The 20,422-nt window shown below is 32.3% G+C and overlaps 2 protein-coding genes across 2 annotated transcripts; both read right to left on the bottom strand.

Annotated features, from left to right (window-relative positions):
• Positions 1–603: 603 nt before the first annotated feature.
• Positions 604–4,972, bottom strand: LOC112758674 (beta-fructofuranosidase, insoluble isoenzyme 1-like). The gene is made up of 7 exons (XM_025807395.3): positions 4,698–4,972; positions 3,408–3,416; positions 2,153–3,012; positions 1,518–1,676; positions 1,179–1,417; positions 986–1,079; positions 604–869 (listed from the first exon to the last, which is right to left on the bottom strand). The coding sequence occupies exons 1-7, from the start codon at positions 4,885–4,887 to the stop codon at positions 690–692; spliced, it is 1,731 nt and encodes a 576-aa protein (XP_025663180.3). The 5' UTR covers positions 4,888–4,972; the 3' UTR covers positions 604–689.
• A 2,942-nt stretch (positions 4,973–7,914) lies between these two features.
• LOC112754539 (kinesin-like protein KIN-5C) lies at positions 7,915–14,418 on the bottom strand. The gene is made up of 22 exons (XM_025802210.3): positions 13,995–14,418; positions 13,632–13,790; positions 13,199–13,548; positions 12,975–13,113; positions 12,785–12,882; positions 12,509–12,665; positions 11,999–12,068; positions 11,817–11,893; positions 11,565–11,618; positions 11,387–11,467; positions 11,195–11,306; positions 11,023–11,109; positions 10,763–10,938; positions 10,416–10,577; positions 10,193–10,300; positions 9,834–9,992; positions 9,673–9,756; positions 9,370–9,575; positions 9,191–9,292; positions 8,918–9,027; positions 8,567–8,718; positions 7,915–8,459 (listed from the first exon to the last, which is right to left on the bottom strand). Exons 1-22 carry the CDS (start codon positions 14,181–14,183, stop codon positions 8,265–8,267), a joined length of 3,027 nt encoding a protein of 1,008 aa, XP_025657995.1. The 5' UTR covers positions 14,184–14,418; the 3' UTR covers positions 7,915–8,264.
• Between the last annotated feature and the right edge of the window lie 6,004 nt (positions 14,419–20,422).

Below are 20,422 nucleotides of genomic sequence, written 5' to 3'. Positions count from 1 at the left end.
ACAAGATAAATACCTTAAAGATTTCAACTAAAAAAAAGTCAGTGACTAATATAATTTTTTTTTATTTTGTATTCTGATAACTAATGTGTATTTATCTTTTATAAATTAGAATTAATATACTTTTTATAGTAATATGTATTATTTTTGCTCCTACACCATCAATTTTATTATTCTATTACTGTGCATATATATTTAGGGTCCGTTTGGAAAGTTCCAAAAGTAATTTTTTTGGACTTTTGATTTATGAAAAGTAATAGTATTAATGTCTGGTACAATTTTCAAAATCAAATGGTAGCTTTCTAAAAAATTATTTAGGAGCTTATAAAGAAGTTAAAAAAAAAAGACTTCTCTCATAATGCTACTACTTTTTATCACATTTGTATAAAATAAGTGCTTTTAGAACTAAAAATCTAAACACAAAATAATTTATTTATAAACTACTTTTAATATAATCATTTATTATTTAAGCTATTTTTCAAAAATAGTTTAATAATTAAGTTGTTTACCCAAATTGGGCATATCTACCCTGTAACTTGTGTGTAAATTAGGGTATTAGTGCGTTGGAAAAAAATTATTAACCTTCTAAAATTTATGAAAATGATATAAAAAGATAACAAAAAAATTCAATTAAAAATAGATAAAAGTACATTTTTCAAGTTTTAAGATAAACTAAATAATCTTTCGGCATGTCAATTTATAACAGCAGATTTCATGCACCATGATCTAAGATTTTCCATAACGATTGGTACAGTTCCATTGTTAAACACAAATAAGTGAGCTTGATCTGCCACAGCTAACTCAGGATAAACCCTAGATAAAATATTTGTTTTTCCGCCTGCTCCAAAACTCTCCACTACAGAATGATCGATCTGTCATTTAATTGAAAATAGCATAGAATGTTAGCCAATATTAATATAGTAATTCTCATATCACATAAATGTTAACACCAATAATAAGAATATGGAGGGTTTGCATTTGTACATACCAAACTCCTAAGAGAAAGCTTCTTAGTAGTAGACAAATCCACATCTACAAATCCAGCAAATGATGGCTTGTACAACTCACTCTTCAAAGAAGAACTATTGAAAAACAAGAAATTGAAGTAAGTTAATCAATTAGAAGACACGAAAATAAGGTAACATTCTAAAATCCATTTGAATTATTCGTCAAACACAAACCTTCTTGCATCGGAGCATAAGAGCACTACATGCTTGTTCGAAGCTTTAAAAATTCTAAAGAAGACAGGAGTATATTCCTCCAAATTATTTGAAGCCAATGTTAGAATACCAAAAGGGCCAACTCCACCTTGAATATTTGAACCCTTTTTGCCACACAAATCCTCTGCGTTGACCCAACTTGGATCAAATGCTTCAGCCTCGTTCAAGCTTGAAAATGAGAAGGTAACTTCTACATCTGCCTGGTGTGTCATGCCATATAATATAATTGTTAGCACTTTAAAATGCATGCAACATAGAAATCAATTAATAAGTTGATGTTTAAATAATTTAGAAGTTGACCTGAGCAGCAGTAATTCCTTTAACTTCAACATAATCTCCCTTTGCAAGCTTTAGATTGCTAATCTCTACTTCTTTGTCCCTAAGGCTATTTAATTCCTCAATAGGCCATTGTACCAATTGTCTACCGCTAGGATCAAGCCACAAAGTTCTTGGAATTGCCTGAAATTTTAACAACAGATGTATGCATTCATCAAAATTTATATAAAATTTTATTAATACTATACTAACAATAGTAACCAGAAATGCTTTATGTACACTATAAGATAACCACCACCGACAAAATATATTCACACATTTCTCTTCTTTGTTATAATAACTAAACCAAATTCACATTTAACCTAACATTTGTAGTGAGTGATGGTGACTGAAACAATGGTATATGCTCATATAGTACTATTCTAATTGAATTATGAAAGACTTGTATAAATTATTAAAAAAATAAATAGACAAAAGTATACTAAAATAATTTAGAATGGACATACAAAAATTTAGATTAAAGTTTATCAATATCAATACACTCTAAATTTTTAAATTTTAAATTCTATATCCTTGAAATAATTTTGAGTACGAATTTTAATATATATATTTTTATCTATTCTAAATACTTTAATTTATTTAATCATATTAAAACGTACCTGAATTCCTGCCCATCCTTTGTGAATATCATCTTCCTTAGTATCAGACTCATTAGCCCAACCCCACAAGATCCTTCTATTCATAGTGGGGTCAAAGAAGGACTTGGATGCATAGAAATTACCATAATCATACCTAAGACCAGCCCAACCATCAACAGAGGTGTTGTCCGGTATATACCTATCTATATTGGTGAAATAGGTACCTAAAGTATAATACTCAAACCTAGTCTCATCAAGACTATTCTTCAACACATGCTTAACATGATTACCAACCACAGACGTATCCAATCCCATTGTCCCCTCCATAGAAACCGGGTAGAAATCTGGACACTCCCACATACCCGTTCCAGCAGCAGTATGAATAGGGTGTTTGGCTCGAATCCATTTCTTGAAGTCCCTACTCCTATACAAGTATGCAATTCCTCTATGCTTTCTTCTACTACCAACCAAAATCTTCCAGTGTCCGTCTTTGAACCATGCAGTTGTTGGGTCCCGGAAGTCGGTGCTATTAACGCCGGGGCCGGCGACCACGATGGGATTATACTCGTCCGGTTTGATCCATTTTGTGAGGAAGGGGTCGGATAAGTCTTCTGGGACGGCATAGCATTGAACTTGAGTCTTGTTCGCGTCGACTATTCCGGTGTAGAGGATCACCGGCCCTTTTCCGGGGATGATGGTGGCTGAGCCTGACCAACACTCGAACTTGTCGAAGGGTTTCGATGGATAAATGGCCGGCTCAAGTGCTTTCCAATTGATGAGATCTTTTGAGACTGAGTGAGCCCATACAATATTACCCCACACTGAACCTTTAGGGTTGTATTGATAAAACAGATGGTAGTATCCATTGTAGTGCATAGGTCCTGTATTAATTCATTTGTGTTCATTAAACTATTCAAAATGACATTCACAAGTCACCAAATTAATTGTTATATATTTATGTATAAATATATCTAATTTAACTTATTTTTATTGTAAATTTTATATTTCCAACATGCATTCTTCAAAATTATTAACATGTATTATAAATAAGAGTATAATTAACATATTTTCACATAGATTTTTTATTTCAACATGTATTATAATTTATATAATTAATTGAATATCATATTACACTATTAACAGTTTTATGTTGAAAATATTTTTTAAGGAATAAAAAATAAAAATAAATTTATTGCTATATATTGGTTAAGGTTGTCAGAAAAATAATCATTAAAAAAAATAAGAAAGAAATTAAAGAGGAAAAATAAATACTAACCATTTGGATCTGCATAATTTGATTGTAGCGTCCATTAACCAATTGCGGGACCATATAAAAGGATTAAGAAAAGCAAAGAAATTTAATTAGCCAGTATCAATAACCAACGATGAATGGAGATTCAAGATTCAAGATAGAAAAAATATAGATAGAAAATAATATTGCTAACAATGTGAATAATAAAATTAAAAAAGTAAATTAATCCTAAATTTAATTAGTGACATGAGTAATTAATATCTAATAATAACTAAATTTAGAGTTTATTATTCATGTTGTTCAACAAAGTTATTAGTTACCTAATATACCCCTTCAAGATAATTTTAGAGACAAATGCACAAAACAAGAGTTCCGAGTGCATATATAAACTTTCAGCTTCATAAGCTTGGGCTTATGTATATTGTACTATTGTCTTCTATATATAACTAAGATTTTACTTTTGATGCACATGTAAAATTAAATTCTATAGCTAATAAGCATTCATATTATTAAAAAATAAAAAAAATAAAAAATAAACTAATAGCCAAGCAACTTTACTAGCAACTAACTGTATCAAAGGCCATTATTATATGGGAGAAAAACATATTCCACACGCTAGCAAACACATTAATTGACAAGAACATATGAAAGGACAAATTTGGGAAATTTTCAGATTATTAACGTCTTTCCAAATAAATTTGAGAGGAACATTTATAATAAGACAAAATTTATGGGAATTGATTTTTTCAATTTTTTCTTTTAATTATTTATTTAAGTATGTTTTTTATTATTTAATATTTTTTTAGATATTTTTTTTATTTTACTTAAAAAATGTTAGATAAAAAATCATACTTTACCAAATAATTAAAAAAATTAAAAAAATTCATTCTCCCAAATTTACATGTTTGACATTTTATCCTATCAAAGTTCAAAGCCCAATTTTATTTCCCCCCCCCCCCTCCCCCCTTTGATCAAAGTTATTGGATAAACCCTAACGTAATTAAAATTTACATGTTTGACATTTTATCCTATCAAAGTTCAAAGCCCAATTTTATTCCCCCCCCCCCCCCCCTCCCCCTTTGATCAAAGTTATTGGATAAACCCTAACGTAATTAGCAGGACGTTTATTTTAATATTTTCCATCTTTTATTCCCAACCTTTATTATACAATGCTACGAGGTCGTTACAACGCTAACAATATTTTAAATTATATACGTTGTTCTTCGCTTTTTATCATTGATGAATTACCATCCAAATGAAGCATATATGAACAAAAGAATATGAATATGAAGGGAATAAAACGGTTACACAAACCGTTAATCCAATTCCTAGGAGGTTGAAAATGGTATCCAGTTCTGTGTTTGCCGCTCACAGAAATCCTTGAAACAGATTGAAGATGTGGGTGTACTTTGTGAAAAGCATCAACACCATTATTGCTAATTATGAGTATTACAGTAAAAAATAACACCGCTATTAAAGAGTGGATGCACCTTAATTGACTCATTCAATTCAAGCAAATAGAATGTATCTTATGAAAAGTTAAAGAGGGTTTGGTAATTTGTGTGGAGTAGCCTTGGATGGAAAACGGAAGAAAAATCAAAAACTATGAGAAGAAGAAGGGATTCCATTGCCATATTTATAAGATGAGATACAAGAAAGAGTGGTTAAAGGCTAAAGTAGTTTTTAATTTAGATTTTATCTAAAGCGGTAGTTTCTCTTTTTTCTGTTATAGATTATTATTCTATAGATAAGATTACAATATAGTATGTATCTTTTTTGGATTTATCTTTTATTTTAAAAAAGTCAAATCCACAAGAACTTCTTGACTGAATCTAATTTTATCTATTAAGAATACATCATTCAAAATTTTAAAAATACATAAGAAGGAGAAGAATTTATGAATACGATTATATTTTTTCAAAGATTCATTTACCTACGTGATCTTAGAGAGATACATTGTTTTTTTTGTACCCTACCTCAAACTCGATATATTTTTAAATAAATAAATAAATTGATTATTTACTTATATATGTATTTTTAAAAATATTTATGTTTTTTATTATTTTTGACGTTCGCAACTAAATATATGTGTAATAGTATTTGATTTATTTGTCATAACAACGAGATACCAGATATGTATCTCTTTTATAGAATATATATATTTTCAGTAAAATTTATATTAATTTAAAAGATAAAATCGATATAATTTATTAAAATTTAGATATTGTCATTTAATATTTATTTTTTTAAATGAATTCAATTTTATTCAGAAGATCACTACTTATATTGTATTTATTTTTTAATCAAATTCTTATGATTTTGATTGAACTGATTTATATCTCATCTAAATTTTAAATTTTAAAAGATTTGTAATTTTTTAATTATGTCTTATCTAATTTTTAAACTTTAAAAAATTCTAATTTAAAAATTTTAAATTATCATTTTAAAAATTTATATTAATTTTAAATTTTTATGTTAAAAACATTGTAATTTAAATGATATGATATCCAAATTTAAAACTGATTTAATTTAAACATAAATGAACTGATATCGTCATAATAAATTATATTAATTAATTTTATCTTTTAAATGTCACCAAAAAAATTGTATCTTTTAAATTGATCTAAGTCTACTGCTACAAAAAAAAAAACTTAATACATATCGAGATACGTTTAAATATAGTTTTTAAATTTCTCTTCAAACAAGAACAAGAGGAAAAATAAAAATATTTTAAAAAGTATATATAAATAAATAATGAATTTGTCAATGAGTAATAGCTCAAATGGCACAGTCTCCCTATACTCAATTAAGAGATTGCGGGTTCGAGTCTCTTATCTTTGGTAAAAAATAAATAAATAAATAAATAAATAATGAATTTATTTTATTTATTTTGAAAAACAAACCCAAAATTTCTTGTTTTGTAAGTGGCTGACATTTTTCTTTCGTTTTAATTTTTAGGGTGACTTGTTTTTCAAATTTACAAAACAAAATTACTCTCTTAAATTTTCATCCTCCTTTAATCTCTAACCAAACACTCTCAGACTTATTTTAAAGAAATAGACAAAAGAGTAAAAGAATAACAGAATCTTATTATTACTATTTTAAATTGTTGTGTAACAAAACATTATTACGAAAGATATATCTTAAAAAAAATACATGCAATCTTTATTTAAATAGCTTCATAAATCTAGAAATAAGAGATGATCCTACCATAAAAAGATATATAAGACCGTTATTATTATTAGCGGCTCAATATACCTCCCTCATCGCATTTCTAAACTTTTTAAGTTTAATTATTAAGTTTAATTATTATGATGTGATATATATATATATATGAGTAGAATTAGATATAAAAATAAAATAAAAGAGCATAAGTTATTTAATTATATATGTTTGGAAAAAAATATTACTTAATTTTTATTTTTATTTTTATTTTAAATATAAATAGAAAATATATGACACAATTAATATACTAATAATACAATTACATATATGTTTTTTTTATTTTTTTATTATAATTAAAAAATATTATAAATTTTAAACTATTCAATTTATATTTTATATTAAATAAATATAAAATAACATATTAACTATATTTATTACGTATTGATAATTTATCATATTAATTTACTATGTTAAATTTATATTTTATATCATATTCAATTTACCATGTTAAACTAGAATAAAAATTGTACACCGCATAGATTTAATACTAATTGGAGATAAATTAGAGACATAAAAAAATAATCACAAAAGTATATTTGTTTTATAGATATAAAATATCTTCGTTGTAAACCCTAGAAAACTCCTCATATGATATCACTTCTTAACTTGAATGTTGAGATTTTTTAGTGTATGTTTAGACCTTCCTAACAGTCTTCTACAGTTTTACCCATAAAACAGCACACAATCAGATTTACATTTAAGAGGTGTTATTATATTAGTAGTCTTAATTATTAGTTATGTCTATCTAGTTACTAGTATTTTTTCTTTTCCTAAGAAAAAACACCAAAAAAGGATAAATAAAGAGCGCCAAGAGTTTTAAGAAGAATTATAATAATATCTACTAAGTATTATTATAATTTTAGATCTCAAGTGGTGGGTCAAAGAGCTGACCATAAATTTTAGAAATTAAATTATAATCAACACATGTACTCACCAAATAAATTACAAGTAACTCTTAAGTATGAAAAAATATAGAAAAATAATGATAATGGTAAACAATGTAAATAATAAATTAAAAAAAAAGTAAAATTATAATTAAAAATTAGATTATTAATTAATTATTTAATTTTAAATTTTAAAATTTTAAAAATTAAGATTAGTAATTAAATCTATTTACATTACATATTTCTAATTTCATCGTAACCTTCTAATCTCCGATTTTTCTCTCATTGCCGCAGCCTCACCTGCGTTGTTGCAACCCCCTCCCCCCACCAACCGTGCTGACGCCATATTATCAACATTATCAACATACGGTTAAAAATGTATAAATGTGTCCATCATCTAAAGAAACTGGTTCCCATTTAAATAGTTCCAACATAACCCTGGTTCCCATTTTCACTTGATATAAATGTGTTCATCATTACAAGAGACATTAAGTAAACAGGTATCTGCCAAATAATTGACAGGTCAAGAATAAGAATTAACTACATACGACATCATTACCCTAACGTTACAAACATTATTTGACCTCTATATTCCATCCCAAGATGGGATTTTACATAAGTAATTTGGCCTAGATTTCACATTGTATCTCATCACCTGATGCTTCTCAAGCATGGAACTACTAATGGTAACCAAAAAAAAACCAATGCAATGTTACAGATACAAACAAATTTAATTTCATTAAGGACCAAAGCATGCAATTTAGTTGAACCATCAGTTCAGTGCGCTAAGAGGAGAACGTGGAATAAGCGATGGATTCAACTCCTTTACTGAGGATTCACTTGAATTGTTTTCCCGGAACTCCTCAAGAAGCGATTCCACTGGCAATGATCGAAGAGACTCGATTGTTCCTTTACTCGGAACGTCTGTTTCACATCTTACTGGTGTATTTCCACTAGGCTCATAGTCCTGCAAAGAGAAGACAAAGCAACAAGCCATGCAATGCATGAAAGGCAGAAAACGTTTAGTGATGCTTCATTGATAAAACTTGTAGTTAATAAATAGAGTTAAAGTACCCTATAGTGCTGTTGAAAAGTTTCGCGAGCCTTCTCTTCAATCGAAGAGGCTTGGCCAGCATGGTCTTCTCTGAAGGTCTCAAGTGTATTTGAATGAGTCTTTACTACATCCAGCATTCCAGAAATGGATTCCCGCTCTTGCGCAGACATGACTGCAAAAATAAAATAAAATAGAGGATCAAATGAATGCAAAATGAGACTCATTTTTAAGAGGAAAAAAAAATTTGACTAGTTTGTTCTGCACAACAGGTAGACCCCTTCATTAAGTTGTTTTAGCTAAGATAAATTTGCAGACACCTGAAGCTGCTTTTTTGCAACCAATTTTGCTATGCAATGAAACCATACGCTTACCATCAAACTGCTCAAAGAGATCCTTGCTGTTCTTTGCCACATCTTCCTCTGCTGCAACACGAGCAGAATTGATCTCCATGTCATGTTGCTCATTGCTATTAGAAGAATTACTGTACACAAGTGATTGATATTGCATCACATGGAACAAACTAATCAGTTGATCACAAAAGTATTAGTTTAAGAGCGGATAAGGACTCAATGAAGCACATTTTCAATAAGCATGGGCATTACTGACAGTTATTCTCAGTTTCTTACAATCAATTCACTAGATACCTGATTAGTGACACTGCTGCAGAAATATGCTTGGACTCTTTCTCATTTACAGCCTCATGAGTCCTCTTCATATGCTCTAAAGCTGATCCAGCGGTACTTACACTACAGATATAAAAATAAGACACTACGAATTTTGCTAAAGGAGGGCTTGATCAAGAAACCATGGGCAAGCCACTGACCTTTGCTGCATGAGTAACTCCATACGGCAATGCTTTGCTGCAGAATAATCAGCAGTATCCTTGGTCTCTTTCTCTGCTTGCACACAAAAAGATTGCCATTTCCTTTTTGCATGGGACACAATTTCTCCTACTGATGACACATGTTCGTCCAAGAAAGTCTTGCTCTTAATGCTGCTCTGTCTAAGATCAACAAGCTTTTCATCCACCTGAATAATTCACCATCGTCCATAAGAAACTAAACTGCCAACCCCAAATAAGAAACATTTACTAAGAAACATTGACGAAGTAATACTCAAATCGGACCAGATCCATTTGACGACGAATATGATCAGAAACTAAGCTGGTCATATCCGCAATAAGCTTCTCTGAATCAGATCTTGATTGCTCCTGTAAAGAATAGGTCAACCACCATAAGCCACCATAGAAAGAGTGCATTAATAAATATTAATATTTTACATCACAACCTCGAAAGACTTCCTAAAGTCAGCAATACAATTCAGTTGTGTTTGCTCAGCCTCTGATGCAAAGTCTTCAAGCTTTTTTGATTCTTCAAAAAGCTTATCAACAAATTCTTGAGAGCGATCAGATATATCCTTTATTTGTTCAACGCTAAGATTGAATCTCTGCATTTTGAATAAACAGAACCCCCCCCCCCCCAAAAAAAAAAAAGAAAGAAAGAAAAAAACACCACTCAGCTAAAGATAAACAAAATACAGCAAAAGAAACTGCATAGAATAAAGAAATAAAAATGAAACAGGTAAGATTGATTTGTGCATAGTTATGTTATAGTCTTATAGCCGAAGAGAGAAGTTAAAGATCATACATGGCGCATTTCCCTAGCAAAAACTGCCAGTTCACCCTGCTGAGTTGAAAGAGAGCTCTGAAGTTCATCAAATATTGCTCCAGCTTGAGTGGCCTCAGATTCAAGAAACTGATTGACCAAGGGGAAAAAATACTTTGTTAATGCTGAACAGAGATGTAAATAAATAAATAAATAAATAAATATATAATAACAAGGAATACAAATTGAGATGGTTCAAACATACTTCTTGAATAGAACGACCATTGGAGGATATCAGAGAAGATAATTCCTCTAAAACACCATCTGAGCTCGCCTTATGCAAACGGACCACATTTTGCACTGCCTCAATGTGTGATAAGTACAGGTTTCTTAAACCTGTCACTTTGTTTTTTAAATCCAAAACCACCTATACGCAACAAGATGAGGAGAATTAATGAATTATATCATAACATCCAAGCAAATGCATAGCGATGAAATAAACAAGCCAAAATAACAACGAACAGTGAATTAAGAGGATTCAACATATTAAATAAAAACATAGAAGAATATGACCAAAAAAAAGCAGCAGCATTAGATAATTGAGGTACCCACCTTATCATGAACACCTAGAAAAGAATGGCAGAGCGTCTCCACACATGTCAGATGTTCACTCTGTTCTGACAATGATGTCGCAACAATATTGCAAAGATAACCAACCTGCTGGGCAAGCTCTGCTTGAAAATTGTTCACCACAGCCCTGTTATCCAGGTTCAGCTTGTCTTCTCTACCTACGATAACAGATGTATACAAGTCATTAACGGTACAACTTGGATTCTTTGTCAATAATTGCACAGAAAAGGATAAATGCCTACCAATTTTCAAAAACAGTGAAGCATTATCCTGAAGAACTTTCTCCAAATCAGCCCGTAATACACAAGCTTGATGAGCTAGAGCATTTTCTGTCACACACAATTGTTTTAACCACCATCTCAACTTAATACTGTGTAATAAGAGATAAAGACAAAAACACAATAATGAATCTACCTGCTTTTCTCTGCTCAGAAATGATGAAGTCTTTCTCTTTCACGGTATACTTACATCTCCTCAATTCATCCTCTGTGTTAGTGAGCAACTCACTGGTCTTGTTCAAGTTTTTCTGTAGTTTTTTATTCTTTTCCTGATAAGTAGATGTATATTAACATAACAATAAAGGACCAAAACCTATAGATAGCTAACCTGTGTGGTATCAAGTTTGTTGCTCAAATCAGAGCAATGTCGAACTTGCTCAATGTATCTACTATTCAAATCATCATATTGCTGGTCCAAACATGAAAAAAATATCAAGCAAAATAGGAATACACAGGCGCACAATATCATCTGCAGATATAGCTATTGGTTTTTTAAGAAAACCAACCTTCTGATGATTTTCTATAGTCTGCCCCATCTGCTCAATCTGATCTGCCATGGCCTAAACAGTGAAAAATCTTGGATCAATGTAACACCATGAGAACAATATATGAAACCAATTTATTATACCAAGCACAAGAACGAGAGGGAAAAAGAAAAGTAATTCCATTTCAATCTCAGCAGGTGAAATCACATGGAAAAATATTTTCTTATGAACTAATATTGCTATATCGGTACTAATGATGGCAGAAAAAACTACCTTTCTTTCACTTTCTTCTTGATAAAATCTCTCCTTTGGTATATACACTCCATTTTTCTCACGTGTAGCATAAACCTCTGATCAAAATCACAAACTTCATCAGCAACAATGCAATTTTAGCAGTAATATGAAGAGCCAAGTTATTCTTTCCATGAACAACAATGAAATTTAGAGCAACTCACCTGCCTTCAGGCGTTCAATTTCCCCATAAAGATCCTTAATAAGAGTTGACTTCATCATCTTCTGATTAACCTAATTAAAGAAAAAAGGGGAGAAAAAAATTCTAAATCAAGGCAATGAATCACAACAAAACACATGATAAACATCTCCATTACCTTGCAGTACAGATTCCAATAAGAAAATAGCCAAAACTAGTAAGGACTAGTTAGTAAAAATTCCTTTAAAAAACAAAATGGGATTAAAAGCACTTAATCTGCCCCAGTTCACTTGGTTCATGTGAACCAAAAAGTGAACTCTCATAAGACGTTGCCATTACAAATAATTGATCAAATGGTGTACCCAAAACACTATATCTGTTTATATGTTTTTATGTATGATACAGATGTAATATACAGAATAACAGTCATGTAATCTTTGTAAAAGCAATATATTTATGAGCCAAATTATACTGCTAAAGATGCATGGTGTAAGAAACATTCTCGACACTTAAATAACTTTAATCATGAACATACCTCAGGCTTATTTTTAATGTGCTTTGCCCTATGTGCATAATCGAGCGTGCTCAAAGTTTCTTCCAAGCAATGAACTGCAGGGGATACTGTCGCTATGATGCATGTTTTGGTTCTTCCCCCAAGGGAATCACGCAGTAAACGTGTCAACTTGCTATCCCTATATACCATCTTTTCCGTGTAAGCATATAAATGAGGAATATACAAAGACTCAAAGAGCGTCGACCAATTTGTTTATTAAAAGGAGGGAAACAAAAAAACAAAGATAAACATAAAAACCTGTAAGGAACGTGACCAAGGTGCTCCACAAGTGCATTGATCACCCGCCCTAAAGTAAGCAAGCTCTTGTTTATTTCTCCGGCCTCTCTTGCACGACCCTAAGATATGTTACAAAATCAAACAAATTAAGATTATTGTGTAAAGCCTAGGGTGAAGGATAAAACTAGGAGGTATCCGCCCAATGTATTACCTCCCTAGCACCAGAACGAGATATATTTTCCGAGCCAGCCAGATCCACTAAATTCAGTTTGCCACATTTGATTAGTTCTTCACCTTCTGGGGTTGCCTCTTTGATGTGGATTGTTATTGAAAACAATGAATGTGACCGACTGAAAAAGATAACTAAATCTTAATATAAAATCAAAATATGACATTCTAAGTTCTAACAATTCAAGCAATAATAACAACAACTACCTTGACTGCTTGTTCAACAGAGTTTCTGCAGTGCGTCTTTTGGCAGACCCTCTCTCCAGAAGGGTAAAAATCTCGCTAGCACTCGTCACAATTTCTTCCTCTAATCCCCTTACAAGAACTCCACCTTTGCCATCCTCCATAAGTGGCAGCTGCTTCTTTTGCTTATCTTCCAAAGAAACTTTCGAAAGTTCTTCGGGGGCGAGCAAATCGGTGATCTCTTCATTGTACAATTCCAAAAAAGTGACTTTGACACTGTACTCAGCATTTTGGCTCTCAAGAGTGTCAAAAATCTGTTTAACAGCTCTAGGAATGACTCCAGCCTCTGCAGGCAACTCTCCATTGGGACCACTCTACAATACAGCAGTCAAATAAATCAAAATAACATTCGTTGTGATAGGTAGAATACTAACTAGCACAAAATGCTACTTCATACCTTTGACCTTTTGCATTCACCTTCCATAGTGTATGTTTTTCCAGTACCAGTTTGACCATATGCAAATATAGTACAATTAAATCCTTCTAGAACTTCATTTACAATAGGAATAATAGCTTGATCGTAAAGATCTTGTTGTCGTGCATTAGGACCAAAAACCTGCAAAATAGAACATAGAACATGATCACACATCAGATACCCTAAAAACAGTCGCTCCAGTATTCACTGCTCAAAACTTGTAACAAAATTATTATTCATTTCTGTCAATACAAACAATACTAATTTCAATTTGAACAAATCCAAGGCTTATAAGCAAGAAAAAAAATTATTTGCAAATCAGTAGCAAAGTCCATTGAAGAATACCTTGTCAAAAGTGAAAACCCTGTCAATGTGCTTGCCGGCGATGTTCTGAGAGACGGCGACTTCTCTGTTATAGTCATTGCAGGTGACAACCTGGGGGGCGTTGGAGCGCAACTCGTCGTCGCTGAAGGGGCGGCAGCGGAGGAGGACCTGCACATTCACTCCCTTCTCTTTCTCGTGGCGAAGAGACATTGTCGGTTGTGGGAGAGGGAGATAGAGATAGATAGAGAAAGACCCTCTCTTCTTCACTCTGTTTTGTTCAGTTTAGTAGATAGAGATAGATAGATCCGCTTCAGAAACTCCCCTCTCTGTCTGCGTGAGATGTATGTGAAATGGGGTCGGGGGGAAGGAGAGAGAGAAAGAGAGAGCGAGGGGCGGTGACTGTTGAGTTTGAAATTTGAATTTTCGTAATCCGCTCTTGATCTGTATTATATTTGTACTTTATATTTATATTTATAAAATCTCTCCAGAGCGCTCTATTATTTTTTTTTTTTTTTTTGGTCCTGAGGGCTCTCTAGTCTCTATTATTAATTTATTATATTCTACCTGTCGCTCACTATTTTTGGTTGTTGGAAAGAACTGGACTCAATTGGGCTTTTTAAGGCCTAACTATTAAACTGTTGGAGGCCCTGTGCTAATATACTTTTATGTGTGTTTCTTAATGGCCTCATTTTTAAGGAGCCCCAATCCTGGTCTAATGGGCTTCATCCCTAAGTACCTAATCTTATGCAAAGACAAAAACAGAAGGGCCTCATTCATTTTCCCGCTTGATTGCTTATTGTGGTGGAACTTTTAGGTAGCGTTTGTTTTGATGTACTGAAACAGAGACTGAGAGACTGAAACTCAGTATCATGTTTGTTGGTTCAGAGACTGGTACTAAAATTTCTGTCTCTGTCCCTAAAATTTCAGTATTTCAGTACCTCCAAAAAATGAGGACACAGGAGACTGAAATTTTTAGAAACAGAGACTGAAACTTTAATAACATTTTATACCTAAAATATACTTATTTCAATTAATTAATTCCAATTTTACCTTTTGGACAAATTAAATTAGAGTTTCATTCTTGTTTTAGTTTCTATCTCTCATTTTGCACCAAACTGAATACTGAGATTTATTTCTGTCTCTGTCTCTTAGTCTCTGTCTCTCAGTCTCAGTCTTTCAGTCTCTGTCTCTCCACCAAACGCTACCTTATGTATTTGTATTTTTGTCATAAAATTCTAAAATGTAGCTGCTCTGCCTTCGGGTTTGAAAATGATAAGTCATGACATCGTTTAATTATTTGCGCAACAGAGAGATATTACAATAGTTGTAAGAAGTAGAGTCCTTAATAACTGTTATTGGGCAGTTCACAAAGGGTTCAGACTTCAGCCATCGGTGACCGACACAGAGTTTACAACAAGAAAGCTATATATGGAAAGTTAGCTACAAATCTTCTTCTACTTAAATTATGCAAATGCAAAAAAATGTAGTGGCAGCCTTACCCGATTGCCTGGATGAGACGTACTGGTATTAATTAATGGACAGAGGCTTCTTTTTCCAAATTGCAAGTCTTGAACAAAGTGTCTTAGCTTAAGCTTAGCTTTGATCGGTATTTGGCATTTAATATTAACAACTAACCTTTAGAGAGCAACTCGACCGCGAACACAGTGCACAACAGCTCTGATGAGATAAGCCACCAGATACATCTTTGGTTTACAAGTAAGAGTTTTGGTAACACACTATTTCTTAAGATATTTGATATCAAATAGTTTTATGAAACACATGAAAAATTAAAGTTTTTAACGGTTTATAGTATCAATAATGCTTCACATCCATACAAAAAATACATCCAAGTTATCTGAGCAGTTTTTGTTAGACGCATCTTCTCCACTCTCCAACTCATTTGTAATACATGCACCTAGCATATTAACGTAAACCTTCTCTACTGCAACCTAAACCTTTTTCTCTGCTCTTCTTCTTCTTCTTCTTCGATTTGCATTCCATTCAACGTAATAAGCTTTGTCGTTCTTCGTTCTTCTTCTTCGATTTGCATTCCATTCAACGTAATAAGCTTTGTCGTTCTTCCCTGCACGCATCCATCTTCTTCGTTTTCTTCTTCCCATTCTTCTTCATTTTTTTCTTCGATCTAGACATAGCATTTATCTTTGAATTGAAACAATGAATGATTCAACTTCAAATCAGTTGAATGAGAGCGATTTGGATTATTCTTCTGAATCCTATCAAGCGGACGAGGTTTGGAATGTAATTGTTAAATTGAATTGAATTGAATTGATAATCTCTAAATTGTAGACACAGGTGTTTTGAATTTGATTTTATATAATGGATAATGTTCCGTTCATTTAATACTATACAATTGATTCACCTTAATATGGTGTTCGGTTCATTGTGCAGACAGCTATTCAAATTTGAATTTATATAATGGATAATGTTTCATTCATTTAGTACTGTACAATTGTTTCACCTTAATAAGGTATTCGGTTCATTGTGCAGTGAGCTTTTCAGATTTGAATTTATATCATGGATAATATTCTGTTCATTTAGTACTATATGAAACATGTTCGGTTCATTATGCAGACAGTCTTTCGAATTTGAATTTATATAATAGATAATGTTCCGTTCATTCAGTACTATACAATTGTTTCACCTTAATAACATGTTCAGTTCATTATGCAGTCCAAGTGTGTTGTGGATAAACAATTTGTTCCAAAGGTTGGGATGATTTTCAAGACACTAGAAGAAGTTGAAAAGTTCTACAAAAATTATTCCAAACTTGCCGGTTTTTCTACCAAAATAAGGAACACGACTCGGAAGGGAGATGAAGTTAAGAATCAACTAATCACATGCAGTAGAGAGGGGAGGTGAAAATCCAAGATATCTCCAACTCTGAAGACAAACCCCTCAGCTAGGTTAAACTGTTCAGCTAGGATTTACGTACACATAATGAAGGACGCCGGTCTTTGGACAATTTCCAAAATTATTCTGAATCATTCACACCCCTGCTGTCCAGACCATGCAGAGATGCTCAAACAACACAGGGAGCTAAGCATGTTCGTGCGTCGCACCATCAAAACCAACGAAAAAGTCGGAATCAGACTGAGCAAAACTTACCAATCATTCATAGCAGTAGCCAGCAGTCATCAGGAACTAAGTTTTATAGAGAAAGACGTGAAGAATTACATCACAAAGGAAGTACAGAATGTGTCCGAACAAGACGATGCCAAAGAATTCAGAAAGTACTTGATAAACCCCAATTTGTGGTTTATCTTGTGCTTAATTTAGGAGATTTTATCAACTTTCTCACATTTATTCAATCAAATAGCATGGTTTTGTAATTCTCCTTTAATTTGTGCTTAAGTGCAAAAACATGCTTTTTAGGCCTTTAATTTGCTAGTTTTAATTCACCTTTGATTCCACTAGATGCCTTGATGTGTTTGTTAGTGAATTCAGGTTGAAAAGGCTAGGAATGGATCAAAGGAGTGAAAAGAAAAGCATGCAAAGTGGAGGATTCATGAAAAATCAAGGATTAGGAGTGCATTCATCGACGCGCACGCGTGACAGACGCACACGCATGGATATGAAGTCGCATGGCGACGCGTACGCGTGACCCATGCATACGCGTCGTAGCTCGCACGTGACCTCATTAAAGTGAAAATGCTGGGGGCGATTTCTGAGCTTTCCAAGCCCAAATCCAACTAATTCTAGAGACTATTTCATGCAGGATTGAGGATTGGACAAGGGGGGAGCACTTAGAATAGTTATGATGAACCTTTAGTTAGTTTTCGAGAGAGAAGCTCCCTCTTCTCTTTAGAATTAGGTTAGGATTAGGTTAAATTCTCTTAGATCTAGGTTTAATTTCTTGTCCTCATCTTGTTTCCTTTATAATTTCTTGTTCTGTTGTCTTGATTTTCCTATGTCTTTTTGTTAATTTCTCATTTTGTTGACGAACTCTTGTTGGATTTGGTTTTCTTCAATACAATTTGATGTTTGATGTTCCTTTATTATTGATTTGAGTTATTAATTTTACTTTTCTTGAATTGAGTAGTTGTAGATTTTATCTTTCCTTGCAATTTATTATGTTTTCCTTTTATGTCTTCCAAGTGTTTGACAAAATGTTTGGTTGCATGTTAGAGTAACTTTTTGAGCATTCTTGGCTTGGAAAGAGAAATTAGGCAATCTTGAGTCATTAATACCCAATTTAGATTGGTGATCTAGAGTTGTTAGTAAATATTATTTACATTGATTCTAATCTCTTGCTAATTCAATTAGTGAGTTGATTAGGATTTTTGGATTGAGATTAACTAGTCTTGTTTGACTTTCTCTCATGGAAGATAACTTACACCTTCTTCCAACATTAGAGATGACGAAATAAGATAAATTCTTGTTAATCACTGTTATGATTAATGACTAGGATAGAAAGCTTAACTCTCAACCCTTTCTCAAAAATCGATGTTTCAAGTGATGAGTATGTATGACTGGTATAATACATGATATAGAACATTATAAGAAAAAGGGGTAAACAGTAAACTACTAAAATATACTCGAAGATTTATATTGAAAACAAAAATAATCTTAAAAAATACAAATAACAAATAAATTTTTGAAATATATGAAAATGTCATAAACATAATCAGATATTAAATATATATTTTTAAAAAAATTTAAAAATAAGATCTTGATGAGATTTTTTGTAGTATTATTAGAAAATAATACATATTTATTCTTAAAATTTAATGATTTTACATCAAGTGAATATTTTTTAATATTTTTTTGCAAATGACAAAATTTTTTAAAAGAATTAAAAAAAAATCCTATAGATCGAATTTTTTTTTCTATGTACCTTCTACATAGTTATTCAAATGTTTTCACAATAATTGAAATCAAATAGATAAGTCGTTTATTAAATACAAAATTTGTTTATTACTTATAAAAAATATTATATTTTGTGTTATTTTTATTTTATTTTTAAATTATTTGAGAATTTATTTATTGTTAGTATTTTTTAAAGTTAATTTTATCAGCAATATGAACTTTTAAATATTATTTTAGTCATTTACTACAAAAAAAATATGAAAAAGAATTTATAGAACTTTTAAAATTTGTTCTCTGTTGGAAGATAAAATGACTTAAATAAAGACCATAAATATAGAAATATAAAATATATTGAAATTAATAAAAAATATATTATTTTAAATTTAAAAATATAATTTGAAAATAAAAAAATCATGTATAATAAACAACAATTTAACCTATTAAATTAGATCAATTAGTATCATTTGTACTTATATAGCGTATCTATATATTAATTGTAGGATTCTATACTTTTATTATTTTGATTCTACTAGCAGCTATATATACCCCTTGTATATTGTACTTTTCCATAACCTGAATAATACACTATTTCAGATTACTCTCTTATTTCTAACATGGTATCAAGAGCATATATTTTTTTTTCCCAATGAAAATTCATTCATAGCCCCTTGATTTTTTCCTCTTCCGGCAGTGTTCTTTGGCATCATTTTTCGATCCTTTCCTAAAGTTTTGGTTCGTTACCGCCCCTACCACCGTCTCGTCTCGTTGTTGCGAGTTCAACGAGACCAGCCTCGTCGCTAGAAACCACAGCACGCGCCGCCACGCGCCGTCTGAAGGTCACCGTCTGTTTTGCTTCTTCTCCTTCTTCTAGACGCTTCCAGGATCGTCTGATCTCAGCATCAACACCCAGGATTGACCCACGTGTCGCGAAGCCACGCCCCCAACATCAGCGCCCACCCTGCACCGTTCGATCTTCAGCAACGATCCACCGGTCCAGCAAGCGTCACGTGTCGCGAAATCAGCGCCTCCAGTAACCCGCGCTCGCACCCGACCCGACCCAGACAGCTTTGCGACCCGCGCACCACCTCGCTGACTCAGCGCTGACGAGGCTTCTCTTATCCACTCATACGTTGCCACGTGTCACCTTCCTACTGACGTGTAATCTGATGTGGCAGCTGACGTGTCATACAGTGGGGCCCTCCCTAAGATTTTTTGGTGAGCTCTTTCCGATTTTGTCGTCTGTTTTCTCGTTTTTTGCTGACAGGAAGAACCTACTGAGTTTCTGGCACAGTTCCTACAAATTGCTGACACAGTACGTGATAAAGAAGTGGATTAGGATGTCTACAGATTATTACTATTTTCATTTGCTGTAAAAGATCAAGCTAAAAGGTGGTTAAATAACCACCCCACAGCAAGCATAAAAACATGGAGATAGCTATCAGACAAATTCCTAACTCAATTTTACCCTCTAAAAAGGATGACACAGCTGAGGCTGGACATCCAAGGCTTTAAACAAGAGGATCATGAATCCCTTTATAATGCCTGGGAGAGGTACAAAGGGATGCTAAGAAAATGCCCCTCTGAAATATTTTCAGAGTGGGTACAGTTAGACATCTTCTACT

This window comes from Arachis hypogaea, chromosome 16 (assembly GCF_003086295.3).
Source record: "Arachis hypogaea cultivar Tifrunner chromosome 16, arahy.Tifrunner.gnm2.J5K5, whole genome shotgun sequence".
Lineage (NCBI taxonomy): Eukaryota > Viridiplantae > Streptophyta > Magnoliopsida > Fabales > Fabaceae > Arachis > Arachis hypogaea.
Note: the sequence above shows the minus strand (reverse complement) of the source record. Positions and strands in the feature narration are given on the sequence as shown.

What these genes read in the sequence shown, in the direction of transcription:
- LOC112758674 (XM_025807395.3), bottom strand. Translation starts at nt 4,887, where the DNA reads ATGAGTCAATTAAGGTGCATCCACTCTTTAATAGCGGTGTTATTTTTT. An exon ending in AAGGATGGGCAGGAATTCAG is followed by an intron (nt 1,677 to 2,152) that starts GTACGTTTTAAT and finishes TTAAAATTTCAG; the next exon opens with GCAATTCCAAGAACTTTGTG. An exon ending in TTATGCTCCGATGCAAGAAG is followed by an intron (nt 1,080 to 1,178) that starts GTTTGTGTTTGA and finishes GTTTTTCAATAG; the next exon opens with TTCTTCTTTGAAGAGTGAGT.
- LOC112754539 (XM_025802210.3), bottom strand. Translation starts at nt 14,183, where the DNA reads ATGTCTCTTCGCCACGAGAAAGAGAAGGGAGTGAATGTGCAGGTCCTC. An exon ending in GAGTTACTCATGCAGCAAAG is followed by an intron (nt 9,293 to 9,369) that starts GTCAGTGGCTTG and finishes TTATATCTGTAG; the next exon opens with TGTAAGTACCGCTGGATCAG. An exon ending in GCAGCAGTGTCACTAATCAG is followed by an intron (nt 9,028 to 9,190) that starts GTATCTAGTGAA and finishes ACTTGTGTACAG; the next exon opens with TAATTCTTCTAATAGCAATG.